The sequence below is a fragment of the Bombina bombina genome, chromosome 4 (genome assembly GCF_027579735.1).
Source record: "Bombina bombina isolate aBomBom1 chromosome 4, aBomBom1.pri, whole genome shotgun sequence".
NCBI classification, from domain to species: Eukaryota; Metazoa; Chordata; class Amphibia; order Anura; family Bombinatoridae; genus Bombina; species Bombina bombina.
Genome location: NC_069502.1, coordinates 473,995,789 through 474,018,806, shown reverse-complemented (window position 1 = coordinate 474,018,806; position 23,018 = coordinate 473,995,789). Strand labels below are relative to the sequence as shown.

Sequence of the window (23,018 nt, the reverse complement as noted above, 5' to 3'; positions counted from 1 at the left end):
TGCATTCCTATTGGCTGATTTGAATCTTCAAATTCAAATCAGTCAATAGGATGAGAGCTTCTAAAATCCTATTGTGTGTTCAAAACAGTCAATAGGATGAGAGGTACTTAAATCCTATTGACTGATTTGAACAGCCAATAGGATTCCAGTAGCTCTCATCCTATTGGCTGTTTTGAACAGCCAATAGGATTTCAGAAGCTCTCATCCTATTGGCTGATTTGAATTTGAAGAATTAAATTAGCCAATAGGAATGCAAGGTATGCCATTTTGAAACGGCTACCTTGCATTCAACTTCAGTGTACAGCGGTGACCATATGAAGACGATGCACCGTGTAGGATGTCTTCCAGGATAGCTTCTATCCGTGTCACCGGGATGAAGATAGAAGACATCCCCGAGATGGATGAAGGTGTCGTTGCCTGGATGAAGACTTCTCGCCGCCTTGATGAAGATGAATGTCTGGACTTCAGGAACCATGAGTAGATTTTATGGGGTTAGTGTTAGTTTTTTTTTTTTTTAGTTTTTTTTTTTTTTTTAGATTAGGCATGGGCACTTGTAAAAAACCTGAATGCCCTTTTAAGGACAGTGTGAAAGAGCTGGATGCCCTTTTAAGGGCAATGTCCATACATGCAATGGGTAGCTTAGGATTTTTTAGAGATTTTTTATTTTGGGGGGTTGGTTGGGTGGTGGGTTTTACTGTTTAGGAGGCTTTGTAATTTTTTACAGGTAAAAGGTGCTTTTAAGCGCTATTCCTTTTAAGCACTATTGGTAGTTTATTGTAGGTTAGGGGGTGTTTTTATTTTGGGGGGATTTTTTATTTTTATAGGGCTATTAGATTAGGTGTAATTGTTTTTATTTTTGATAATTTTGTTTATTATTTTTGTAAGCTTAGAGTTTTTTTATATTTCGCAATTTAAAGTTTATTATTTTTTGAAATTTTACATTTTTTAATTTTTTTGGAATGTTAGGTTTTTTAAATTTGTAATTTAGATTTTTTAAATGGTAGTTTTTTTATTTTATTAGACTAGTTTTGTTAGGTTAATTTATAGTTGTTTTTTTTTATTTCACAAGTAAGTTTTTATTTATTTTTAGATTTTTATATTGTAATTTTAATTTTAAGTTAGGTGTGTTAGGTTTAGGGGTTAATAGTTTAATTTAGTATTTTGCGATGTGGGGGGCTGACAGTTTAAGGGTTAATAGGTTTATTTAATGGCAGTGATATGGGGGGCTGGAGGTTTTGGGGTTAATAGGTTTATTTAGTGATGGGATGTCGGGGACCGCCAATTTAGGGGTTAATTATTTTATTTAGTGGTGGCGATGCCGGGGAGCAGCGGATTAGGGATTAATAGCTTTTATTAGTGTTGGTGATGTCAGGAGTGGCGGATTAGGGGTTAATAACTTTATTTAGGTGTTGGCAATGTCGGGGGCAGCAGAATAGGGGGTTTAGACTTGGGGTTTATGTTAGGGTGTTAGGTTTAAACATAACTTTTTTTTCCCCGTATACATCAATGGGGTTGTGTTACAGAGATTTTTCATTCCGCACTTCAGGTGTTGTTTTATTTTCTAAGGCCTAGATTTGGAGTTTGGCGTTAGCCGTGAAAACCAGCGTTAGAGGCTCCTAACGCTGGTTTTAGGCTAACTCTGGTATTTGGAGTCACTCAAAAAAGGGTCTAACGCTCACTTTTCAGCCGCGACTTTTCCATACCGCAGATCCCCTTACGTAAATTGCGTATCCTATCTTTTCAATGGGATCTTTCTAACTCCGGTATTTAGAGTCTTGGCTGAAGTGAGCGTTAGAAATCTAACGACAAAACTCCAGCCGCAGGAAAAAAGTCAGTAGTTAAGAGCTTTCTGGGCTAACGCCGGTTCATAAAGCTCTTAACTACTGTACTCTAAAGTACACTAACACCCATAAACTACCTATGTACCCCTAAACCGAGGTCCCCCCACATCGCCGACACTCGATTAAATTTTTTTAACCCCTAATCTGCCGACCGCCAACTACGTTATCCTTATGTACCCCTAATCTGCTGCCCCTAACACCGCCGACCCCTATATTATATTTAGTAACCCCTAACCTGCCCCCCACAACGTCGCCGCCAGCTACCTAAACTTATTAACCCCTAATCTGCTGACCGCAAAGCGCCGCCACCTAGGTTATCCTTATGTACCCCTAATCTGCTGCCCCTAACACCGCCGACCCCTATATTATATTTATTAACCCCTAATCTGCCCCCCACAATGTTGCCTCCACCTGCCTACACTTATTAACCCCTAATCTGCCGAGCGGACCTGAGCGCTACTATAATAAAGTTATTAACCCCTAATCCGCCTCACTAACCCTATAATAAATAGTATTAACCCCTAATCTGCCCTCCCTAACATCGCCAACACCTAACTTCAATTATTAACCCCTAATCTGCCGACCGGAGCTCACTGCTATTCTAATAAATGTATTAACCCCTAAAGCTAAGTCTAACCCTAACACTAACACCCCCCTAAGTTAAATATAATTTACATCTAATGAAATTAATTAACTCTTATTAAATAAATTATTCCTATTTAAAGCTAAATACTTACCTGTAAAATAAATCCTAATATAGCTACAATATAAATTATAATTACATTGCACCTATTTTAGGATTAATATTTATTTTACAGGCAACTTTGTAATTATTTTAACCAGGTACAATAGCTATTAAGTAGTTAAGAACTATTTAATAGTTACCTAGTTAAAATAATTACAAAATTACCTGTCAAATAAATCCTAACCTAAGTTACAATTAAACCTAACACTATACTATCATTAAATTAATTAAATAAAATACCTACAATTACACCTAACACTACACTATCAATAAATTAATTAAATACAATACCTACAATTAAACCTAACACTACACTATCAATACATTAATTAAATACAAAACCTACAAATAACTACAATGAAATAAACTAACTAAAGTACAAAAAATAAAAAAGAACTGTTACAAAAAATTAAAAAATATCTACAAGCATAAGAAAAATATTACAACAATTTTAAACTAATTACACCTACTCTAAGCCCCCTAATAAAACAACAAAGCCCCCCAAAATAAAAAATGCCCTACCCTATTCTAAATTACTAAAGTTAAAAGCTCTTTTACCTTACCAGCCCTGAACAGGGCCCTTTGCGGGGCATGCCCCAAGAAGTTCAGCTCTTTTGCCTGTAAAAAAAACATACAATACCCCCCCCAACATTACAACCCACCACCCACATACCCCTAATCTAACCCAAACCCCCCTTAAATAAACCTAACACTAAGCCCCTGAAGATCTTCCTACCTTGTCTTCACCATACCAGGTTCACGATCGGTCCTGAAGAGCTCCTCCGATGTCCTGATCCAAGCCCAAGCGGGGGGCTGAAGATGTCCATGATCCGGTAGAAGTCTTCATCCAAGCGGGGCAGAAGAGGTCTTCCATCCGATTGAAGTCTTCATCCAGGCGGCATCTTCTATCGACATCCATCTGGAACGGAGCGGCAGCAACCTGAAGACCTCCGATGCGGAACATCCATCCTGGCCGACGACTGAACGACGAATGATGGTTCCTTTAAATGATGTCATCCAAGATGGCGTCCCTCGAATTCTGATTGGCTGATAGGATTCTATCAGCCAATCGGAATTAAGGTAGGAATATTCTGATTGGCTGATGGAATCAGCCAAACAGATTTAGCTCGCATTCTATTGGCTGATCGGAACAGCCAATAGAATGCGAGCTCAATCTGATTGGCTGATTGGATCAGCCAATCGGATTGAACTTGATTCTGATTGGCTGATTCCATCAGCCAATCAGAATATTCCTACCTTAATTCCGATTGGCTGATAGAATCCTATCAGCCAATCGGAATTCGAGGGACGCCATCTTGGATGACGTCATTTAAAGGAACCGTCATTCGTCGTTCAGTCGTCGGCCAGGATGGATGTTCCGCGTCGGAGGTCTTCAGGATGCTGCCGCTCCGTTCCAGATGGATGTCGATAGAAGATGCCGCCTGGATGAAGACTTCAATCGGATGGAAGACCTCTTCTGCCCCGCTTGGATGAAGACTTCTACTGGATCATGGACATCTTCAGCACACCGCTTGGGCTTGGATCAGGACATCGGAGGAGCTCTTCAGGACCGATCGGTGAACCTGGTTTGGTGAAGACAAGGTAGGAAGATCTTCAGGGGCTTAGTGTTAGGTTTATTTAAGGGGGGTTTGGGTTAGATTAGGGGTATGTGGGTGGTGGGTTGTAATGTTGGGGGGGGGTATTGTATGTTTTTTTTACAGGCAAAAGAGCTGAACTTCTTGGGGCATGCCCCGCAAAGGGCCCTGTTCAGGGCTGGTAAGGTAAAAGAGCTTTTAACTTTAGTAATTTAGAATAGGGTAGGGCATTTTTTATTTTGGGGGGCTTTGTTGTTTTATTAGGGGGCTTAGAGTAGGTGTAATTAGTTTAAAATTGCTGTAATATTTTTCTTATGTTTGTAGATATTTTTTTATTTTTTGTAACTTAGTTCTTTTTTATTTTTTGTACTTTAGTTAGTTTATTTCATTGTAGTTATTTGTAGGTTTTGTATTTAATTAATGTATTGATAGTGTAGTGTTAGGTTTAATTGTAGGTAATTGTAGGTATTGTATTTAATTAATTTATTGATAGTGTAGTGTTAGATTTAATTGTAGGTAATTGTAGGTATTTTATTTAATTAATTTAATGATAGTACAGTGTTAGGTTTAATTGTAACTTAGGTTAGGATTTATTTGACAGGTAATTTTGTAATTATTTTAACTATGTAACTATTAAATAGTTCTTAACTATTTAATAGCTATTGTACCTGGTTAAAATAATTACAAAGTTGCCTGTAAAATAAATATTAATCCTAAAATAGCTACAATGTAATTATAATTTATATTGTAGCTATATTAGGATTTATTTTACAGGTAAGTATTTAGCTTTAAATAGGAATAATTTATTTAATAAGAGTTAATTAATTTCGTTAGATGTAAATTATATTTAACTTAGGGGGTGTTAGTGTTAGACTTAGCTTTATGGGTTAATACATTTATTAGAATAGCGGTGAGCTCCGGTCGGCAGATTAGGGGTTAATAATTGAAGTTAGGTGTCGGCCATGTTAGGGAGGGCAGATTAGGGGTTAATACTATTTATTATAGGGTTAGTGAGGTGGATTAGGGGTTAATAACTTTATTATAGTAGCGCTCAAGTCCGCTCGGCAGATTAGGGGTTAATAAGTGTAGGCAGGTGGAGGCGACGTTGTGGGGGGCAGATTAGGGGTTAATAAATATAATATAGGGGTCGGCGATGTTAGGGCAGCAGATTAGGGGTACATAGGGATAATGTAGCGACGGTGTCCGGAGCGGTAGATTAGGAGTTAATAATAATATGCAGGGGTCAGGGATAGCGGGGGTGGCAGAATAGGGGTTAATAAGTGTAAGCTTAGGGGTGTTTAGACTCGGTGTACATGTTAGAGTGTTAGGTGCAGACGTAGGAAGTGTTTACGCATAGCAAACAATGGGGCTGCGTTAGGAGCTGAACGCGGCTTTTTTGCAGGTGTTAGGTTTTTTTTCAGCTCAAACAGCCCCATTGTTTCCTATGGGGGAATCGTGCACGAGCACGTTTTTGAGGCTGGCCGCTTGCGTAAGCAACTCTGGTATCGAGAGTTGAAGCTGCGTTAAATATGCTCTACGCTCCTTTTTTGGAGCCTAACGCAGCCTTTATGTGGACTCTCAATACCAGAGTTATTTTTATGGTGCGGCCAGAAAAAAGCCGGCGTTAGCTACGTGGGTCCTTACCGACAAAACTCTAAATCTAGCCGTAACATTCTTTCCACATTGATTTCTATGGGGGAAAGCCTGCACGAGCATGTCAAATCAGTCCTTTGCTTTTGTGCGGTATGGAGCTTAATGCCACCATATCACACAGCACAAGGGGGCTTTTCAGTAACTCATAATGGCAGTGCTATGGAGAGTTAAATAACGCAACTTTTTTGGCGTTGGTTTTGCACCCTGTTTAACGCAAAACTCGTAATCTAGGCGAATGTCAGTTCTACACCTATAACTTTACTTCCCTCATTGTCTTCTTTACTGAGTGGACTTAGATGACCTTTACTGCTATTGATCATGCCGCTACTATTTCTTGTACCAGTTTGCCCTGCATATCTCCTACTCCTGCTGGAGATGGGATTGCCTGCTATAGCAAATGCTTTAGATGACCATGTTGCTGTTGCTACTATTTGTCTAGTTATTTGAGCAAGAGCAGCAGACAATGGCCTTGAAAATGATATATGACTCTGTGAAGCAGAGGCAACAGTAATTGTCCTACTTCTGCTCATTAGACAAGTAGAAGCAGACACAGATTCTGAACTGGTAGTATTGGTGCTGGTGGTAATGATACTACTGATGATGGTGATGGCAGCTAAAGCATAATAACAGATGTTACAAGTAGATGAGAGTACACCGTACTACAATATATATAATACAGACAGTATACAATATAGGCAGCAGGTATGTACTGTTTGCAATATAGCCAGCCACTGACAAATTATTATTATTTTTGTTATATATTTTATACCCAGATGAAAAGGATATCCTACTATACCGTTTACTTCTGTTTTAAAAAAAGTGCCTTATGTCAAAGGTCTGTTGGGATATTCTTTTTTTTTTTTTTTTTTTTTAAAGCAGTTTTATTGAAAAAGAAAAGGGTATGATACAATTTGTTCAATGCCAAAAATACAAGTATATGTCTTTTCCATAATACATCTTATGTGCTCTTAATATACTGCTATTTAACATGAATATATCTGAACATGAAAACTAATATAACTTATACAAATTATACAAACTAGAATAATGGTTTCAAATGACATGCTTACAGTAATTGGATGTGCAGCGGTATAGACCCTATGATTTTAGCAGATGGGAATGTGACTTCCTGAGGTGAAATGTTGTTTTTAAACACTAAGTCATCCCTAATTGAGTGGGTGTATGGTCTTTGGTCTTTATGTGTTCTTCCCATTGTACCTTCATTTGGGTATAAGTATCTAATCTCTTATTGACTAAGTAAGTGTATTCTTCAAGGTCTAGAATTTGTTTAAATGAGTGTAGCCATTGTGCTATACTAGGTATGTTTCTGCTCTTCCAATTCTTGGCCACCCATTGTTTTATGCAATTACTACCTATGAAGATTAGATTCCTCTTATCCTTTGGGGTCTTATTTGGGATAATATTGAATAACCAGATTCGTGGATCCGGGGGTAAAGCGATTCCCAACATCCCTGACATCTCTTTTGCTATGTCTTCCCATAATTTTGCTATTGGAGGACATGTCCACCAGATATGTGACATTGTCCCTGGGTGTTCCCCACATCTCCAGCAGAGTAAACTACACGAAGGAAATAACTTGCTTATTCTAACAGGTGTGAGATACCACCTCTGGATTATTTTGAGGTTCAATTCGATTAGTTTGCTAGAGGCGGATACCTTAGTTACTGCTGAGAAAATTTGTTGTCTGTCTCTGTGTGTAAATTCTATTGCTAATTCTTTCTCCCAGCTATCAATGTAGTGGGGAATACTGCATGATGCTTGCAATATGGAGTATGTAAGGGACAGGGTTCTTTTAATGGGAGTGGTTGAGTTGCACAATACCTCAAAGGGGGTTAAGGAGCGTAATAAGTTGTTCCTCTCTTTATGTTTGTAAAGGTATGAATGACACTGTCTTAGGAAATACCAGTTATGAAATATGAGGAGCCCCTCCTCTATCAGTTCTTCACTTGTTCTCAAATGTTGTTCGTTCCCTAAGTGTAACATCATGATGGGTCTCGGATTTTGTGACCTGTTGTGCGACTGTATTAAACCTATTCCTGGCTCAAAGTCTATATTGTCTAAAAGAGGAGTTAGTGGGGAGGCCCTGGATGATATGTGTGGATATTCTACTAGTATCCTGTCCCATACTTTAATAGTTTCCAGGATAGGTGCGTTTTGACTGATTTTATTTGACAGTGTTGTGCGTCTCTGCCAGCACAATGTGCTTAGGTGTCTTTGCTCTGTGAGGTCATGCTCTAATCTTACCCACGCTTTGTATTCATAATTCGTGGACCAGTCTACTACTCTTTGCAGAAAGACTGCTTGTCTATATTTTTTAAGATTAGGAACCCCCAACCCCCCTTCTTTAATACGAACACACATTAATTTTCTGTTTATCCTTGCTTTTTTTTTTTCCCAAATGAAGTCGAACATGTTGTTCTGCAGATTAGTCAAAAAGTTTAGGGGTAAGGGGATAGGTAGGGTCTGTAAAAGATATAGAATACGGGGTAGGACATTCATTTTTATAGTATTGATTCTGCCTAACCATGTGATATGTTGGGAACGCCACGATGACATGTCAGCTATCAGTGACTTCTGTAGGGTTTTATAATTAAGCTCAAACATCTCCTGAACGGATGGCGCTAGCATAATCCCCAAATATTTTAGACTGTTTTTTTGTATACGAAATGTGCAAATATCTTGTGTTTGTTCAACTAGGGCCTTATCACATTGTAATGGGAGTAGCTCTGATTTGTTTTTATTAATTAGGAAATTAGATGCCACATGGAATTTGTCAAATTCTTCTAACAATCTGGGAACCGATTCTAAGGGGGATGTTAAAAAGAACAAGATATCGTCTGCATACAATAGGGCCTTATGCTCTGTCTCTGCTATGTGGAGGCCTCTTATCCTATTGTTTGATCTTATTTTAGTCGCTAGGGTCTCCACCACGCATGCGAACAACAGGGGTGACAGCGGGCAACCCTGTCTGGTCCCATTTGATATATGAAAGGCCCTAGAGAAGATCCCATTCACTCTGACCTTGGCCGTGGGAAGCGTGTATAGAGCCATGATTTTTGAAATAAATGTTTCGCATATCCCAAATTTCCCTAGAACCCTGCGTAAGAAAAGCCAACTGACACGGTCGAAGGCTTTCTCCGCGTCAGTGGAGATCACTGCCGTTTGTATTTTCTTGTTTTGCAAATAGTTGATGAGATGTATAGCCCTGACTGTATTATCTTTTGCTTCGCGTGCTTGAATAAAGCCCACTTGATCACTACTGATGATGGATGGTAAAATCATGCCTAGTCTGTTAGCAAGAATTTTTGAGTATATTTTTAGGTCTGAATTCAATAAAGAAATTGGCCGGAAGTTCTCAGGTCTATCTGGGGGTTTACCTGGTTTTGGGAGCACTGTTATATAAGCCTCTAGGTTATGTGTCGTGAATGGTGACTTCTCTGTAATGTCATTAAAAAGTGTCAACATATGGGGGATCAATGTGTTTTTGAATTTTTTGAAATAACCATTGGAGAAGCCATCCGGTCCCGGCGCTTTGTTCGCTGGAAGTTGGGCTATTACGTCTTTTATCTCTTTGTGTGTTATCGGGGCTTTCAAAGTGTTGTTTTGATCTATTGTTAGTTGGGGCAGAGTTACATCACTCAAGTATTCCTGAATATACCCATTTTGATCTATGGGGTTTTCTATTTCACCCTTCAGATTGTACAATTGTTCGTAATACGCCCTAAAGGATTCTGCTATTTGGTCTGAGGTGTGTACTTCCTTATTTTGTCTATTACGAAGAGTGAGAATGTAGTTCCTATTTATTTTGCGTTTTAATTTCCTTGCTAGGATTGGGCCACATTTGTTGTCTCCCTCAAAGTACTTCTGTCTCAATTTAAAGGCACTAATTTTGCATTCTCTTCCCAACATGGAGTTGATCGAAGTCCTACAGTCAGCTATTTTCTGTTGAATTATAGGGTCTGTGGGAGTCACTTCCCTTTGTTTCTCTAGTGTCTCCAGTAAAAGTAGTGCATCATTTAGTGTTCTGCTGGCTTGTTTGGCCTGGTATGATTGTATGCTGATTATTTCCCCCCTTAACACAGATTTATGTGCTTCCCATATGGATCTAATATCTAGTGTGGGGTTTGTGTTCGTGTTGATGTCAAAGTATTCTTCTAATAACTTTTCTAACTTCTGGAAATAGACCGGGTCCTCTAGTAGGCTCTCGTCCAGTCTCCATGTATATTGTTTGCAGGGGATGTGTGGCCAATTTAGATCGCAACTGACTATTGAATGGTCAGACCATGAATTCGGAAGGATCTTCAGTCGTGTTACCCTGGAAAGGTTTGTGACATCTACCATGAAGTAGTCAATACGTGAGTGTCTATGGTGGGGATTAGAATAGAAGGTATACTCTATCCTGTCGGGGTATGTCACTCTCCAGGCGTCATGTAAGGCAAGATCTCTCAAGTGTGACTTAACCATATTGATCACTCGATGTGGTGTGGAGGAGGAGTGATTGGAGTTATCTAAAGTAGGGTTCAGGGTTAGATTAAAGTCCCCTCCCATTATCACTGCTCCCCTAGCTATCTCTAAGAGTAAGTTAGAGAGTCTTTTGAAGAATATATCTTGCTTTATATTAGGGGCATAAACATTCACTAGGGTGACCATTGAGTTATACAATTTACCAATTAGAATTAGGTACCGCCCTGATTTATCTGCGTGTTTTTTAATTAGGGTAAAAGGGATACCTCTCTTTATGAGGATACCTACTCCGTTTGTTTTAATGGAATTTGATGCATAATATGAGTTCCCAAATTTAAACGCAAAAGTTTTAGGTTCTCTCCCCTTGAGAAAATGTGTCTCCTGTAAATATATCACGTCACCTTTCTTCTGTTTAAGATCCCTTAATGCTACGTTCCTCTTGTATTGGCTATTAAGTCCCTTGGCATTAGCTGTGAGAAGATGAATGCTATTCACTGTGTTTGCCATCTTAGATAATAGTTATCTCTCCCTCCCAGATTAGGATTAATGTTTTGGGTAAACTAAGTTGAATCGCCTTAGTGTGGGGTGAGTCATTTCTGTGCGATATTGCCATGCTAATATACTGTGCGGCTTCTGGGCCGGGTCTATTTTTGGTCCTAAAATCAGCGCCTATGTGTGTGCATCTCCAGCAAGTCACCATGTCAATACTAGAGTGGTCATTTGAATTAAGTTGAAAACATAAACGATTACATAAACATAAAAGAAAAACAATAACAATAAACAAAAACAATAACAAATAACATTGCTCTTTGGAAGGAACTATCCTTCCGAGCCTAAACAACGTTAGGGAGTGTGTCCAGAGTTGCTCCCTTGTTGACATATTATCATCATTTTTTACTTTTCTTGAGGGGTTAGTGCAAACATACATTTGGAAATAACTTGACAATATAACAGTGTGGGCTATTGCCCTAAGTAAACTTCATACTAGGATCCCTGCAAATAAAAGTCCCGAACCTAGTTCATGTTTGTGCTCCAACATTTTTTTTTTTTTTTTTTTTTTTTTTTTTTAGACAGTCTGAGTCCAACTGGAGCAAAATTTGAAAGGTGATAAGTATGATTCTGGTTTTATAGCGTTTAACAAAATCTTACTGAATAGCAAAAGTTCCTATCTCATAAAAATAAACAAAGTAAACAGGAAAGATCTCACCCAGTGCTGGAGTCGTGTCTGTCTGATGTTAAATCAGGTCTCTGCTTCAGTTTCGGGCATGGCTTCACTACCCGACTCTTTCGTCTTCTTTCTTTTGGACGTAACTTTTGTCCATTTCTGAATGGATTCCTGCACGTTTTGACTGTGTTTGATGTTTCTTCTGTCCTCCAATCTCACATCAGATGGATGTGGTTGACGAAAAGCCAGATTCAATTCTTCTGTCAAGGAAGGTAAATCTTGTTCCGTTTTGTAGGTGATTGTGCGCCCTTCGTGTGACACAATTAGGCTAAAGGGGAAGCCCCATCTGTATTTTATTCGGTGTTCCTGTAGTACTTTAGTTATGTATCTAACCTCTTTTCTTCTTTGTATTGTGGCGGGACTAAGATCTAGGTAGATCTGAATGTTGTGGTCGACATATTGTATGGTGGGAGTAGAGCGTGCTGCTTGCCAAATTTTTTCTTTCTCTGTGTAGCGTAGGAACCGAATGATTATGTCCCTAGGCGGTGCATTTGGAGGGGGTGGAGGTCTTAGGGCTCTGTGTGCTCTGTCTAGTTCAATGTCAGGTATAGCCTGATCCTTAGCTATGAATTTAAATAGGCCTTGAAGATAGTTATGTATGTCTGGTTGTGCTATTGATTCGGGTATACCCCTTATCCTCAGATTATTGCGTCGCCCTCTGTTATCTAAATCCTCAATTTTGTCTTGTAGAGATTCCAGCTGGGCTTGATGTACATTAGTCTGTGTTGTTACTTCATCAAATAAGGTGTTCATGGTCTCTTGTGTCTCTTCTACATATTCAATCCTCTGCCCCATCTCGTTTAAATTTCTTTTCATATTTGCTATATCTGTGGTTATGAGAGCTTTGAGGGCATCAAAATCCGCCTTAGTGGGTAGATTAGCTAAGTCAGCTTTTATCTGGGATGCGCAGGCTTCAGAAATAGCCATGGATAGAGCATTTGGGGCATCTAAACTTATTGAGCCTTGGGATGGAGTTTCTGCTTCAGATTGAGAATTTGCAGCGCTCTGAAAAAAGGTGCACACTGAAGCAGGTAGTTGGTTTTGGCTTTTAGGTGCCTTGTCTCCCTTGTTCTTAGCTTTGGAAGTCATCTCTGCAGTACTGTTAGACCAGAGCAAAGTATAGGGCTATAATGGCAGCGTGTTTTGGTATAGATTTTTGTGCTTTTAGTGTCTTTTGCCTCCACACCCTGTTAGTTAACTGATATGTCTCCAAACTAATGATCTTCCCGCCAGGCCGTTATAGCCATAAAAAACTGCCCTTTATTTTCTTAACTCCATGCGTGTGTTTTATTTCCTTGTCTTTAGCATATATAGTTCAGCATTTTAATAATATGTAGAGTAGGTACCTCTGGGTTTATGTTCGCACGCTATAGCCATCTGCCTGGATTCAAGTTTATCCTTTCTCATATGTGTCCCGGTTCACCTGCGGTCTAGGCCCTAATGGCGTCATACAAAATTTACATCTCCTCTCTGTTTGCGGTTAGAGTCGTGTAAGGGAGCGTCTGACTTAGCGACTGTAGTGAGCCACCTAATAACGCTTCAGCCTCATTTGTAGGCTATTATGTTAGAAAGTCGGGTCTTACCCCTGATATGGTCCCTGAGGCCATATGTCCCAGCCGGTATCTTGCGATAGTTCTGTTGCGGTTCCCGCTCTGATTTTCACATTGTCCGGTGTCTGGGAGATGTGTATGGGATTAGCACCTCTTGACTGTATTGGGGATCCAAAATTTTTAAATAATACCCTCTATTATGGGCTATCAGGAGCAACTCTGGTGCCGGAGCTTCACACAGCAGCGGCCATTCACCCGCACGGCCAGGCTCCGCCCCCCTGTTGGGATATTCTTAACCAATTTCAGGTGTGTTTTTTTTCTTTTTGGTTACATTCTCCCATGTGACCTGATTATGTCATATGTTTATTCCTAAAATATATTAAAATTCTTATATGTGCTAATAAAAACAAATTAAATGTTTTGCTGTATAGAGGTAAGGTGAGTGGAATCATTAATATTGTAAATGCACTTACTGAAATTTTTGCTTACATTTCAATATTTTGAGAGATGTTTCAAGTGTATAAAACATTTTTTTTAATCTAAAATGTACAGTTTGAATATATTTAATCAAATGGTAAAACAAAACAAAATGTCATATCCATCTTTATTTTGTAAGCAAAAATAACATGAAATAATGCATGCTTCAATTATGGTCTTTGTATTAAAAGTTATATAGGACTATATTTTATATATATGTTTATGTATTTTATAGCAATATCTTGTGGACATCCTGGTGTTCCTGCTAATGCATATCTTGGTGGAGAAAAGTTTACATATGGATCTAAAATTCATTATACTTGTGCAGGAATGCATACTCTTGTAGGAAACTCAACTAGAGTATGTCTAGAAGATAGTCGCTGGAGTGGAACTCTCCCTCACTGTTCAGGTATACTTGAACATTGCATGTAAAATACCATGTATCTCATCATTTAATGTATTTTGCATAGAAGAAATTAATAAAAAAAATACCAATTTTCAACAGATAACTAATCTGTCTTTTTATGTTTATGCTTTAAACCCTGCGGGTCTATTCCAAACCTTTAAAAGAGCTGCACAAAGTTTTTGTTGGAATTGAAAACTTAAAGTGAATGTAAACTTTCATGAATTAGTGCCTGGTTTTCAAAAATACTATTAAAAACAGGGCCACTTTCATTCATGAAAGTTTACATTGCACCGTATTTTTACAAATACTTACCTTTCTCTTCAGGAAAGCTGGATCGGCAATCCCCCGCCCACAGCTCCTCTGTAACTATGTCAGCAATGATGGCTTCCTCCAATCATGGCTTCCCCCCCAGAGAGTCCATCTCGTGAGGCCACACCGTGATTGGAGGAAGCCAGTTCCGCCATTGCTGTGTAAGTACAGCATGAATAGTGGGCGGGGGACCGCCGATCTGGCTTTCCTGAAGAGAAAGGTAAGTATTTTTAAAAATAAGCTGCAATGTAAACTTTCATGAATGAAAGTGCCCCTGTTTTTAATAGTATTTTTAAAAAACGGGCACTAATTTATGAAAGTTTACATGCCCTTTAAGACCATTGTACTGCTAAAAAAAAAACAGAAACCATTTTTCATATGATATTTGGATTTATCTAAAATGTATCACTTGAATCCACATTTATTGCCTATTTTGAATGGTATATCGTGGCTGTTTGCATTCCTTTAAAAAATAATAAAATTAACACATTAATAAATGATTTTCCTTTTTAAAAGTTTATAATATTGATAAATTATAAATTTAAAACTATGAGATATTTGTTTCTAAAAAGAATCTGTAACATGTTAATTCATTATGGAATATGAAATTGCTGTCTTAATTTTTTTCATTGTTAGTTTTTTTAAAAAGTCCTGTCATTATATACTTATTTCAGGTTAACACTTTTAGAAACATGAACTTATGCTAGTTTAGTGTAATGGACAGAATAATATAAACATAAAGGGCTAGATTACAAATAGGGCTGAAAAATGCAAACGGTAAAATGAGTTAACATCTCTAGAGCTCAATCCTTACTGCTTCCTTTTTTGTGCTAATTTATACAGTCCAAAATGATTTTTTATCACTCAAACTATAGGTATGTTGGATAGCACAGGTACTTTACTTCTCTCACATAATATACTTCTAAGCTTGAGTGCTAAATCAATGGAGCACACAAAAATCAGCTCAAGTAGTAGAGTTCAACTTGAAAATTAAGCATAAAACACTTCACACCTATATTCACACACACAAGCTTAGTTCAGCAAGTGAACGGTGTTATATCAATATACTGTATATACATGGCATGACCACCGTATACATAAAAATTGCCATTATAAGGTCTGCAAGATTAATACGGATAATGTATATTGTGTAACTGGAACAGCGGAGACATGATGCTTATAAAGTCTGCATAAGACTGCTGTCCATATTAAAATCTGTGTTATATGTGCACTTTTGGATATCTTGCAACATTGTGTGCTTTTAAGCTTTTCTCCTAACATTAGAGTTTTATATCCACATACAGATTCATTTTGTAACAAATAGATTTTATAAATAAAGCATATCCATATATATTTATTCTTGTGCAATGATATTATGTATTTATTTCATGTTTAGTTTTTTCCCTAGAGGGAACGTGGTCCCGAGCACACTTTCAATTTGAAGGGACAGTCTAGTCAAAATTAAACTTTCACTTAGACAATCCACATCTACCGTGGTGTTCAGTGTAAGTTATAGCATGAAGATATATACAGCACTCACTGGTTTTTCAAAGTTATCTAAAACATCACCTTTATTTCTTTCAAATAAAATCCATAGAATGCAGACATTTCAGTGTCCGTACACCTTTTTTAATGGTAGCAAGCCAAGTAGAAACACTGCTGCCTCTGCTTGGCTTACTACCATTGAAAACGGTGTCACTATGAACACTGACATGGATTTTAATTGAAAGAAATAAAGGTGATGTTTTATCTTACTTTTAAAAACTAGCGAGTGATGTGTCCATCTTTATGCTATAATATATATATATATATATATATATATATATATATATAAAGAATTATACATACATACATACAAACACACATATATATTACAAAACAGTATGGTACACTCCATAAACAACATCCTGGGGTACTCAGATTCAATGGTTATTTAGTTCAAATGTATAAAGTCAAACTGGCACTCTCCAAATAACTTTATTACCCATGATGTTTCAGGAAATAACCTGAGATACAAACAAGGGTGACACGGGCACTATGTAATTTCCCTAGAAATATACAAAATAAAAATGGACTTCACTCTCAAACCTGGCACATTTATATATGAGAGGGAGAGAGGGTGAGATAGCATTGAATATGGATCGCAGAGCTTCAGTATAAATAAGTAAAAAAAAATAAAAGAGCAATAATAAAACAAATCAGTATATAAATAATTGTTAATTAGATATCTGTACAACTGAATAGGTAAGTCTCTATTGGTGCTTGCAGTCGAAAAAACAACAATCAGAAAGGATGATGGTGTCACACATAGGTGGCCGATAGGTATAGCATTTACTAGAAAATACCTCAATCATATGAGGTAAGTTGCCGCATCTATCAGTGGGGAAACTCAGGTGATATCTCGTATCCAGTTCAGAGATGAGATGTATTAGTTCTTTTTCCCTTGGAGTATGGTGTGTGAATTTGGAGAGATAGTCGTTAAGGTGTTCCTCCGTGGGTCCAGCAGTTATGCATAATGAAACACACAAGAAAGGTACATAGCGTAATACAGTTTTATTAAAGGAAAAGTATAAAAAATGCCAAGTGACCACTTAAGTTTAAAAATCTCAAACATATGAGGTATGTACAGTATAAGACCAATAAAACACATATATTCACAATGAAATCCTTAGGGTGCTTCTAGGTAATCAGAATGTATGTGAAGTCCAAAAAGGATTATATCTGAGCTATCTTAAACAAGTCTATGAGGCCTATTTATGAAATGTCTTTCGTACCTGATCCGACAGTGCGGATCAGGTCCAACAGACATCGATGAATGCGGAGAGCAATATGCTCTCCTTATTCAGCATTGCACCAGCAGCTCTTGTGAGCTGCTGGTGCAACGCCTTCCCCTGCAGACTCGCGGCCAATCCGCTGCCAGCAGGGGGTGTCAATCAACCTGATCGTACTCGATCGGGTTGAATTCCGGCAATTCCTGTCTGCCTCATCAGAGCAGATGGACAGGGTTATGAAGCAGCGGTCTTTAGAATGCTGCTTCATAACTGCTGTTTCTGGTGAGTCTGCAGGCTCGCCAGAAACACGGGGCGTCAAGCTCCATTCGGAGCTTGATAGATAGACCCCTAAGTGTATACAACACTAAAGATACATAAACATATAAACAGTCTCAAGGAATAGTCCCTTACGCATTTCAAAGACTTAATATCCTCAGAAACCCTCTAAGGAAGAAGGATATTAAGCCTTTGAAACACGTAAGGGACTATTCCATGAGACTCTGTTTTTATGTTTATGTATCTTTAGTGTTGTATACACTTAGACTTGTTTAAGATATCTCAGATATTATCCTTTTGGGAGCTCACATACATTGGATTGCCATTCTGATTATCTGGAAGCACCCTGAGGAATTCATTGTGAATATATGCGTTTTATGGGTCTTATACATACCTCATATATTTGAGGTTTTATAATGTAAGTGGTCATTTGGCATCTTGTGTTTTTCATTACTCATAACTGCTGGACCTACGGAGGAACTCCTAAACAACTATCTTTACAAATTCACACACCATACTCCAAGTCAAGAATAACTAATACATCTTCATCTCTGAACTGGATACGAGATATCACCGGAGATGATAGATGCAGCAACTTACCTCATATGATGGAGGTATTTTATAGTAAGTGCTATACCTATCAGCCACCTATGTGTGACACCATCATCCTCTCTGATTGTTGTTTTTTTGACTGCAAGCACCAATAGAGACTTACCTATTCAGTTGTACAGAAATCTAATTAACAATTATTTATATGCTGATTTGTTTCATTATTGTTCTATTATTTTTTTACTTATTTATACTGAAGCCCTGTGACTGTTATTCAGCCCTATCTCACCCTCTCTCCCTCTCATACCTTGTGTTTCTCCTTCTCTTACCTCCTAGGGGGTTAGGGGTTTTGGGGTACATTTATTGAGATTATAGCAGCTGTATTAGGTTCTCTTGTTTTCAGTGAAGTGAGTGCTGTAGCGCAGACATCTGGGCAGCTTGCCTTCTTCCCCTTTTGGGATAGTTTGGCATTCTACTTTTCATATATACAGTTGTATGCAAAAGTTTAGGCACCCCGGACAATTTCAATGATTTTCATTTATAAATAATTGGGTGTTTGGATCAGCAATTTCCTTTTGATCTATCAAATAACTGAAGGACACAGTAATATTTCAGTAAAGAAATGAGGTTTATTGGATTTTCCCATAACACTGCACTCACTCCTGTCCATCTAGAACTATGTGAATAGGTTGTTTAAGAAGACTGCATCCTGGTGAGTAGTTCAAAAAAGCAAACAGCCAACGTACGTTTCACCCAGAATCCTTTGCAACAAGGGCTTCATCAGGGCTGTCAATCAAAGTGTGAGTCCGTCTTTTAATGAGTAAACTCCACCCCTTTTCTTTACATCATTGTTTCTTAAGGAGGATTATTACTGTCTCTAACAATTGCTTACGGCTAGATTTAGAGTTTTGTCGGTAACGACCCGCGTAGCTAACGCTGGCTTTTTTCTGGCCGCACCTTTAAAATAACTCTGGTATTGAGAGTCCACAGAATGGCTGCGTTAGGCTCCAAAAAAGGAGCGTATAGCATATTTAACACAACTTAAACTCTCGATACCAGAGTTGCTTACGGACGCGGCCAGCCTGAAAAACGTGCTCGTGCACGATTCCCCCATAGGAAACAATGGGGCTGTTTGAGCTGAAAAAAAACCTAACACCTGCAAAAAAAAACGCGTTCAGCTCCTAACGCAGCACCATTGTTTCCTATGGGGAAACACTTCCTACGTCTGCACCTAACACTCTAACATGTACCCCGAGTCTAAACACCCCTAACCTTACACTTATTAACCCCTATTCTGCCGGCCCCGCTATTGTTGACCCCTGTATATTATTTTAACCCCTAATCTGCCGCTCCGTAAACCGCCGCTACCTACATTATCCCTATGTACCCCTAATCTGCTGCCCCTAACACCGCCGACCCCAATATTATATTTATTAACCCCTAATCTGCCCCCCACAACGTCGCCTCCACCTGCCTGCACTTATTAACCCCTAATCTGCCGACCGGACCGCACCGCTATTATAATAAAGTTGTTAACCCCTAATCCGCCTCACTAACCCTATAATAAATAGTATTAACCCCTAATCTGCCCTCCCTAACATCGCCGATACCTAACTTCAAACATTAACCCCTAATCTGCCGACCGGAGCTCACCGCTATTCTAATAAATGTATTAACCCCTAAAGCTAAGTCTAACCCTAACACTAACACCCCCCTAAATTAAATATAATTTTAATCTAACGAAATTAATTAACTCTTATTAAATAAATTATTCCTATTTAAAGCTAAATACTTACCTGTAAAATAAATCCTAATATAGCTACAATATAAATTATAATTATATTATAGCTATTTTAGGATTAATATTTATTTTACAGGTAACTTTGTAATTATTTTAACCAGGTACAATAGCTATTAAATAGTTAAGAACTATTTAATAGCTAAAATAGTTAAAATAATTACAAATTTACCTGTAAAATAAATCCTAACCTAAGTTACAATGAAACCTAACACTACACTATCAATAAATTACTTAAATAAAATACCTATAATTATCTACAATTAAACCTAACACTACACTATCAATAAATAAATTAAATACAATTCCTACAAATAAATACAATGAAATAAACTAACTAAAGTACAAAAAATAAAAAAGAACTAAGTTACAAAAAATAAAAAAATATTTACAAACATTAGAAATATATTACAACAATTTTAAACTAATTACACCTACTCTAAGCCCCCTAATAAAATAACAAAGCCCCCCAAAATAAAAAAATGCCCTACCCTATTCTAAATTACAAAAGTTCAAAGCTCTTTTACCTTACCAGCCCTGATTGGCTGATTGAATCAGCCAATCAGATTGAGCTCGCATTCTATTGGCTGATCGGAACAGCCAATAGAATGCAAGCTCAATCTGATTGGCTGATTGGATCAGCCAATCGGATTGAACTTGATTCTGATTGGCTGATTACATCAGCCAATCAGAATATTCCTACCTTAATTCTGATTGGCTGATAGAATCCTATCAGCCAATCAGAATTCGAGGGACGCCATCTTGGATGACGTCATTTAAAGGAACCGTCATTCGTCGTTCAGTCGTCGGCCAGGATGGATGTTCCGCGTCGGAGGTCTTCAGGATGCTGCCGCTCCGCTCCGGATGGATGACGATAGAAGATACCTCTTGGATGAAGACTTCAATCGGATGGAAGACCTCTTCTGCCCCGCTTGGATGAAGACTTCTACCGGATGGAGGACCTCTTCTTGCTCCGCTTGGATGAAGAATTTGTCTCGGCTGGGCGAAGACGACTCAAGGTAGGGAGATCTTCAGGGGCTTAGTGTTAGGTTTATTTAAGGGGGGTTTGGGTTAGATTAGGGGTATGTGGGTGGTGGGTTGTAATGTTGGGGGGGGTATTGTATGGTTTTTTTTACAGGCAAAAGAGCTGAACTTCTTGGGGCATGCCCCGCAAAGGGCCCTGTTCAGGGCTGGTAAGGTAAAAGAGCTTTGAACTTTAGTAATTTAGAATAGGGTATGGCATTTTTTTATTTTGGGGGGCTTTGTTATTTTATTAGGGGGCTTAGAGTAGGTGTAATTATTTTAAAATTGTTGTAATATATTTCTAATGTTTGTAAATATTTTTTTATTTTTTGTAACTTAGTTCTTTTTTATTTTTTGTACTTTAGTTAGTTTATTTCATTGTATTCATTTGTAGGAATTGTATTTAATTTATTTATTGATAGTGTAGTGTTAGGTTTAATTGTAACTTAGGTTAGGATTTATTTTACAGGTAAATTTGTAATTATTTTAACTATTTTAGCTATTGTACCTGGTTAAAATAATTACAAAGTTACCTGTAAAATAAATATTAATCCTAAAATAGCTATAATATAATTATAATTTATATTGTAGCTATATTAGGATTTATTTTACAGGTAAGTATTTAGCTTTAAATAGGAATCATTTATTTAATAAGAGTTAATTAATTTTGTTAGATTAAAATTATATTTAACTTAGGGGGGTGTTAGTGTTAGGGTTAGATTTAGCTTTAGGGGTTAATACATTTATTAGAATAGCGGTGAGCTCCGGTCGGCAGATTAGGGGTTAATGTTTGAAGTTAGGTGTCAGCGATGTTAGGGAGGGCAGATTAGGGGTTAATACTATTTATTATAGGGTTAGTGAGGTGGATTAGGGGTTAATAACTTTATTATAATAGCGGTGTGGTCCGGTCGGCAGATTAGGGGTTAATAAGTGTAGGCAGGTGGAGGCGACGTTGAGGGCGGCAGATTAGGGGTTAATAAATATAATATAGGGGTCGGCGGTATTAGGGGCAGCAGATTAGGGGTACATAGCTATAATGTAGGTGGCGGCGCTTTGCGGTCGGCAGATTAGGGGTTAATTATTGTAGGTAGCTGGCGGCGACGTTGTGGGGGGCAGGTTAGGGGTTAATAAATATAATACAGGGGTCGGCGGTGTTAGGGGCAGCAGATTAGGGGTACATAAGTATAACGTAGGTGGCGGTCGACAGATTAGGGGTTAAAAAAATTTAATCGAGTGGCGGCGATGTGGGGGGACCTCGGTTTAGGGGTACATAGGTAGTTTATGGGTGTTAGTGTACTTTAGAGCACAGTAGTTAAGAGCTTTATGAACCGGCGTTAGCCCAGAAAGCTCTTAACTATTGACTTAATGGGAGTTAGAAAGATCCCATTAAAAAGATAGGATACGCAATTGACGTAAGGGGATCTGCGGTATGGAAAAGTTGCGGCTGAAAAGTGAGCGTTAGACCCTTTTTTGAGTGACTCCAAATACCGGCGGTAGCCTAAAACCAGCGTTAGGAGTCTCTAACACTGGTTTTCACGGCTACCGCCAAACTCCAAATCTGGGCCTTAAATAGCATATATACATTTTATTAACACTTCAATCATCAATTTACATTCACACAAGAAATCATTATTCAAAAAACATCATTTTTCACTTTTAGGAAAAAACGTCTTGCTTGTTTGCTACTGCACTAACGCCCTTTTGATATAATACAAGAACCATCTGGAGAATTGTTTTGACAGAAACTTGAATACAATTATCAATTGACTGCTATATGTTTTTTGATGCTTTTGCATGGTACCATAAATCAAAACACCAGTTTTGGATGTTGCCTAAAGTAACAGCGCTGTTTATTCTAAGTCTTTATTATGTCCATATAGGAGGACTTTCTATTTAATCTAGACTAGGAATTCATTTTCAGTGCTTTATATATAGTGAGTTGATGAGTGTCTGTTGAATGACTACAGCAAGTGAGTATGTGATACTTTGTATATATGTATATCTTTTTACTATGCCTGTTTATGCCTAATTTGTTTCAGTTCTGGAGCATAGAACTGTACTAAAGTTAAAATTAAAACGTGCTTTAAAAAAATGATAAAGCGTGCTGTATTCCCTGTCATTTCAAGGACTCTCTAACAGTTTGAAGTTCTTTTCTCTTTCTTATAGTAATAAATAAAACTACCTAGCACTGATTAATTGGAACATACAATTGGTTTGGTGAGCCTACTAAGCCTTGAAGTTCATAGACAGGTGAATCCAATCATGAGAAAAGGTATTTAAGGTGGCCAATTGTAAGTTGTTGTTCTCTTTGACTC

At 38.0% G+C, this 23,018-nt stretch overlaps 1 protein-coding gene across 1 annotated transcript in view; it reads left to right on the top strand.

Annotated features, from left to right (window-relative positions):
* The window catches only part of CSMD1 (CUB and Sushi multiple domains 1), a 3,127,153-nt gene that overhangs the window by 2,974,678 nt on the left and 129,457 nt on the right, over positions 1-23,018 (top strand). The window contains 1 exon segment of the mRNA XM_053711946.1: positions 13,807-13,980. Coding sequence (XP_053567921.1) covers positions 13,807-13,980 — 174 coding nt within the window.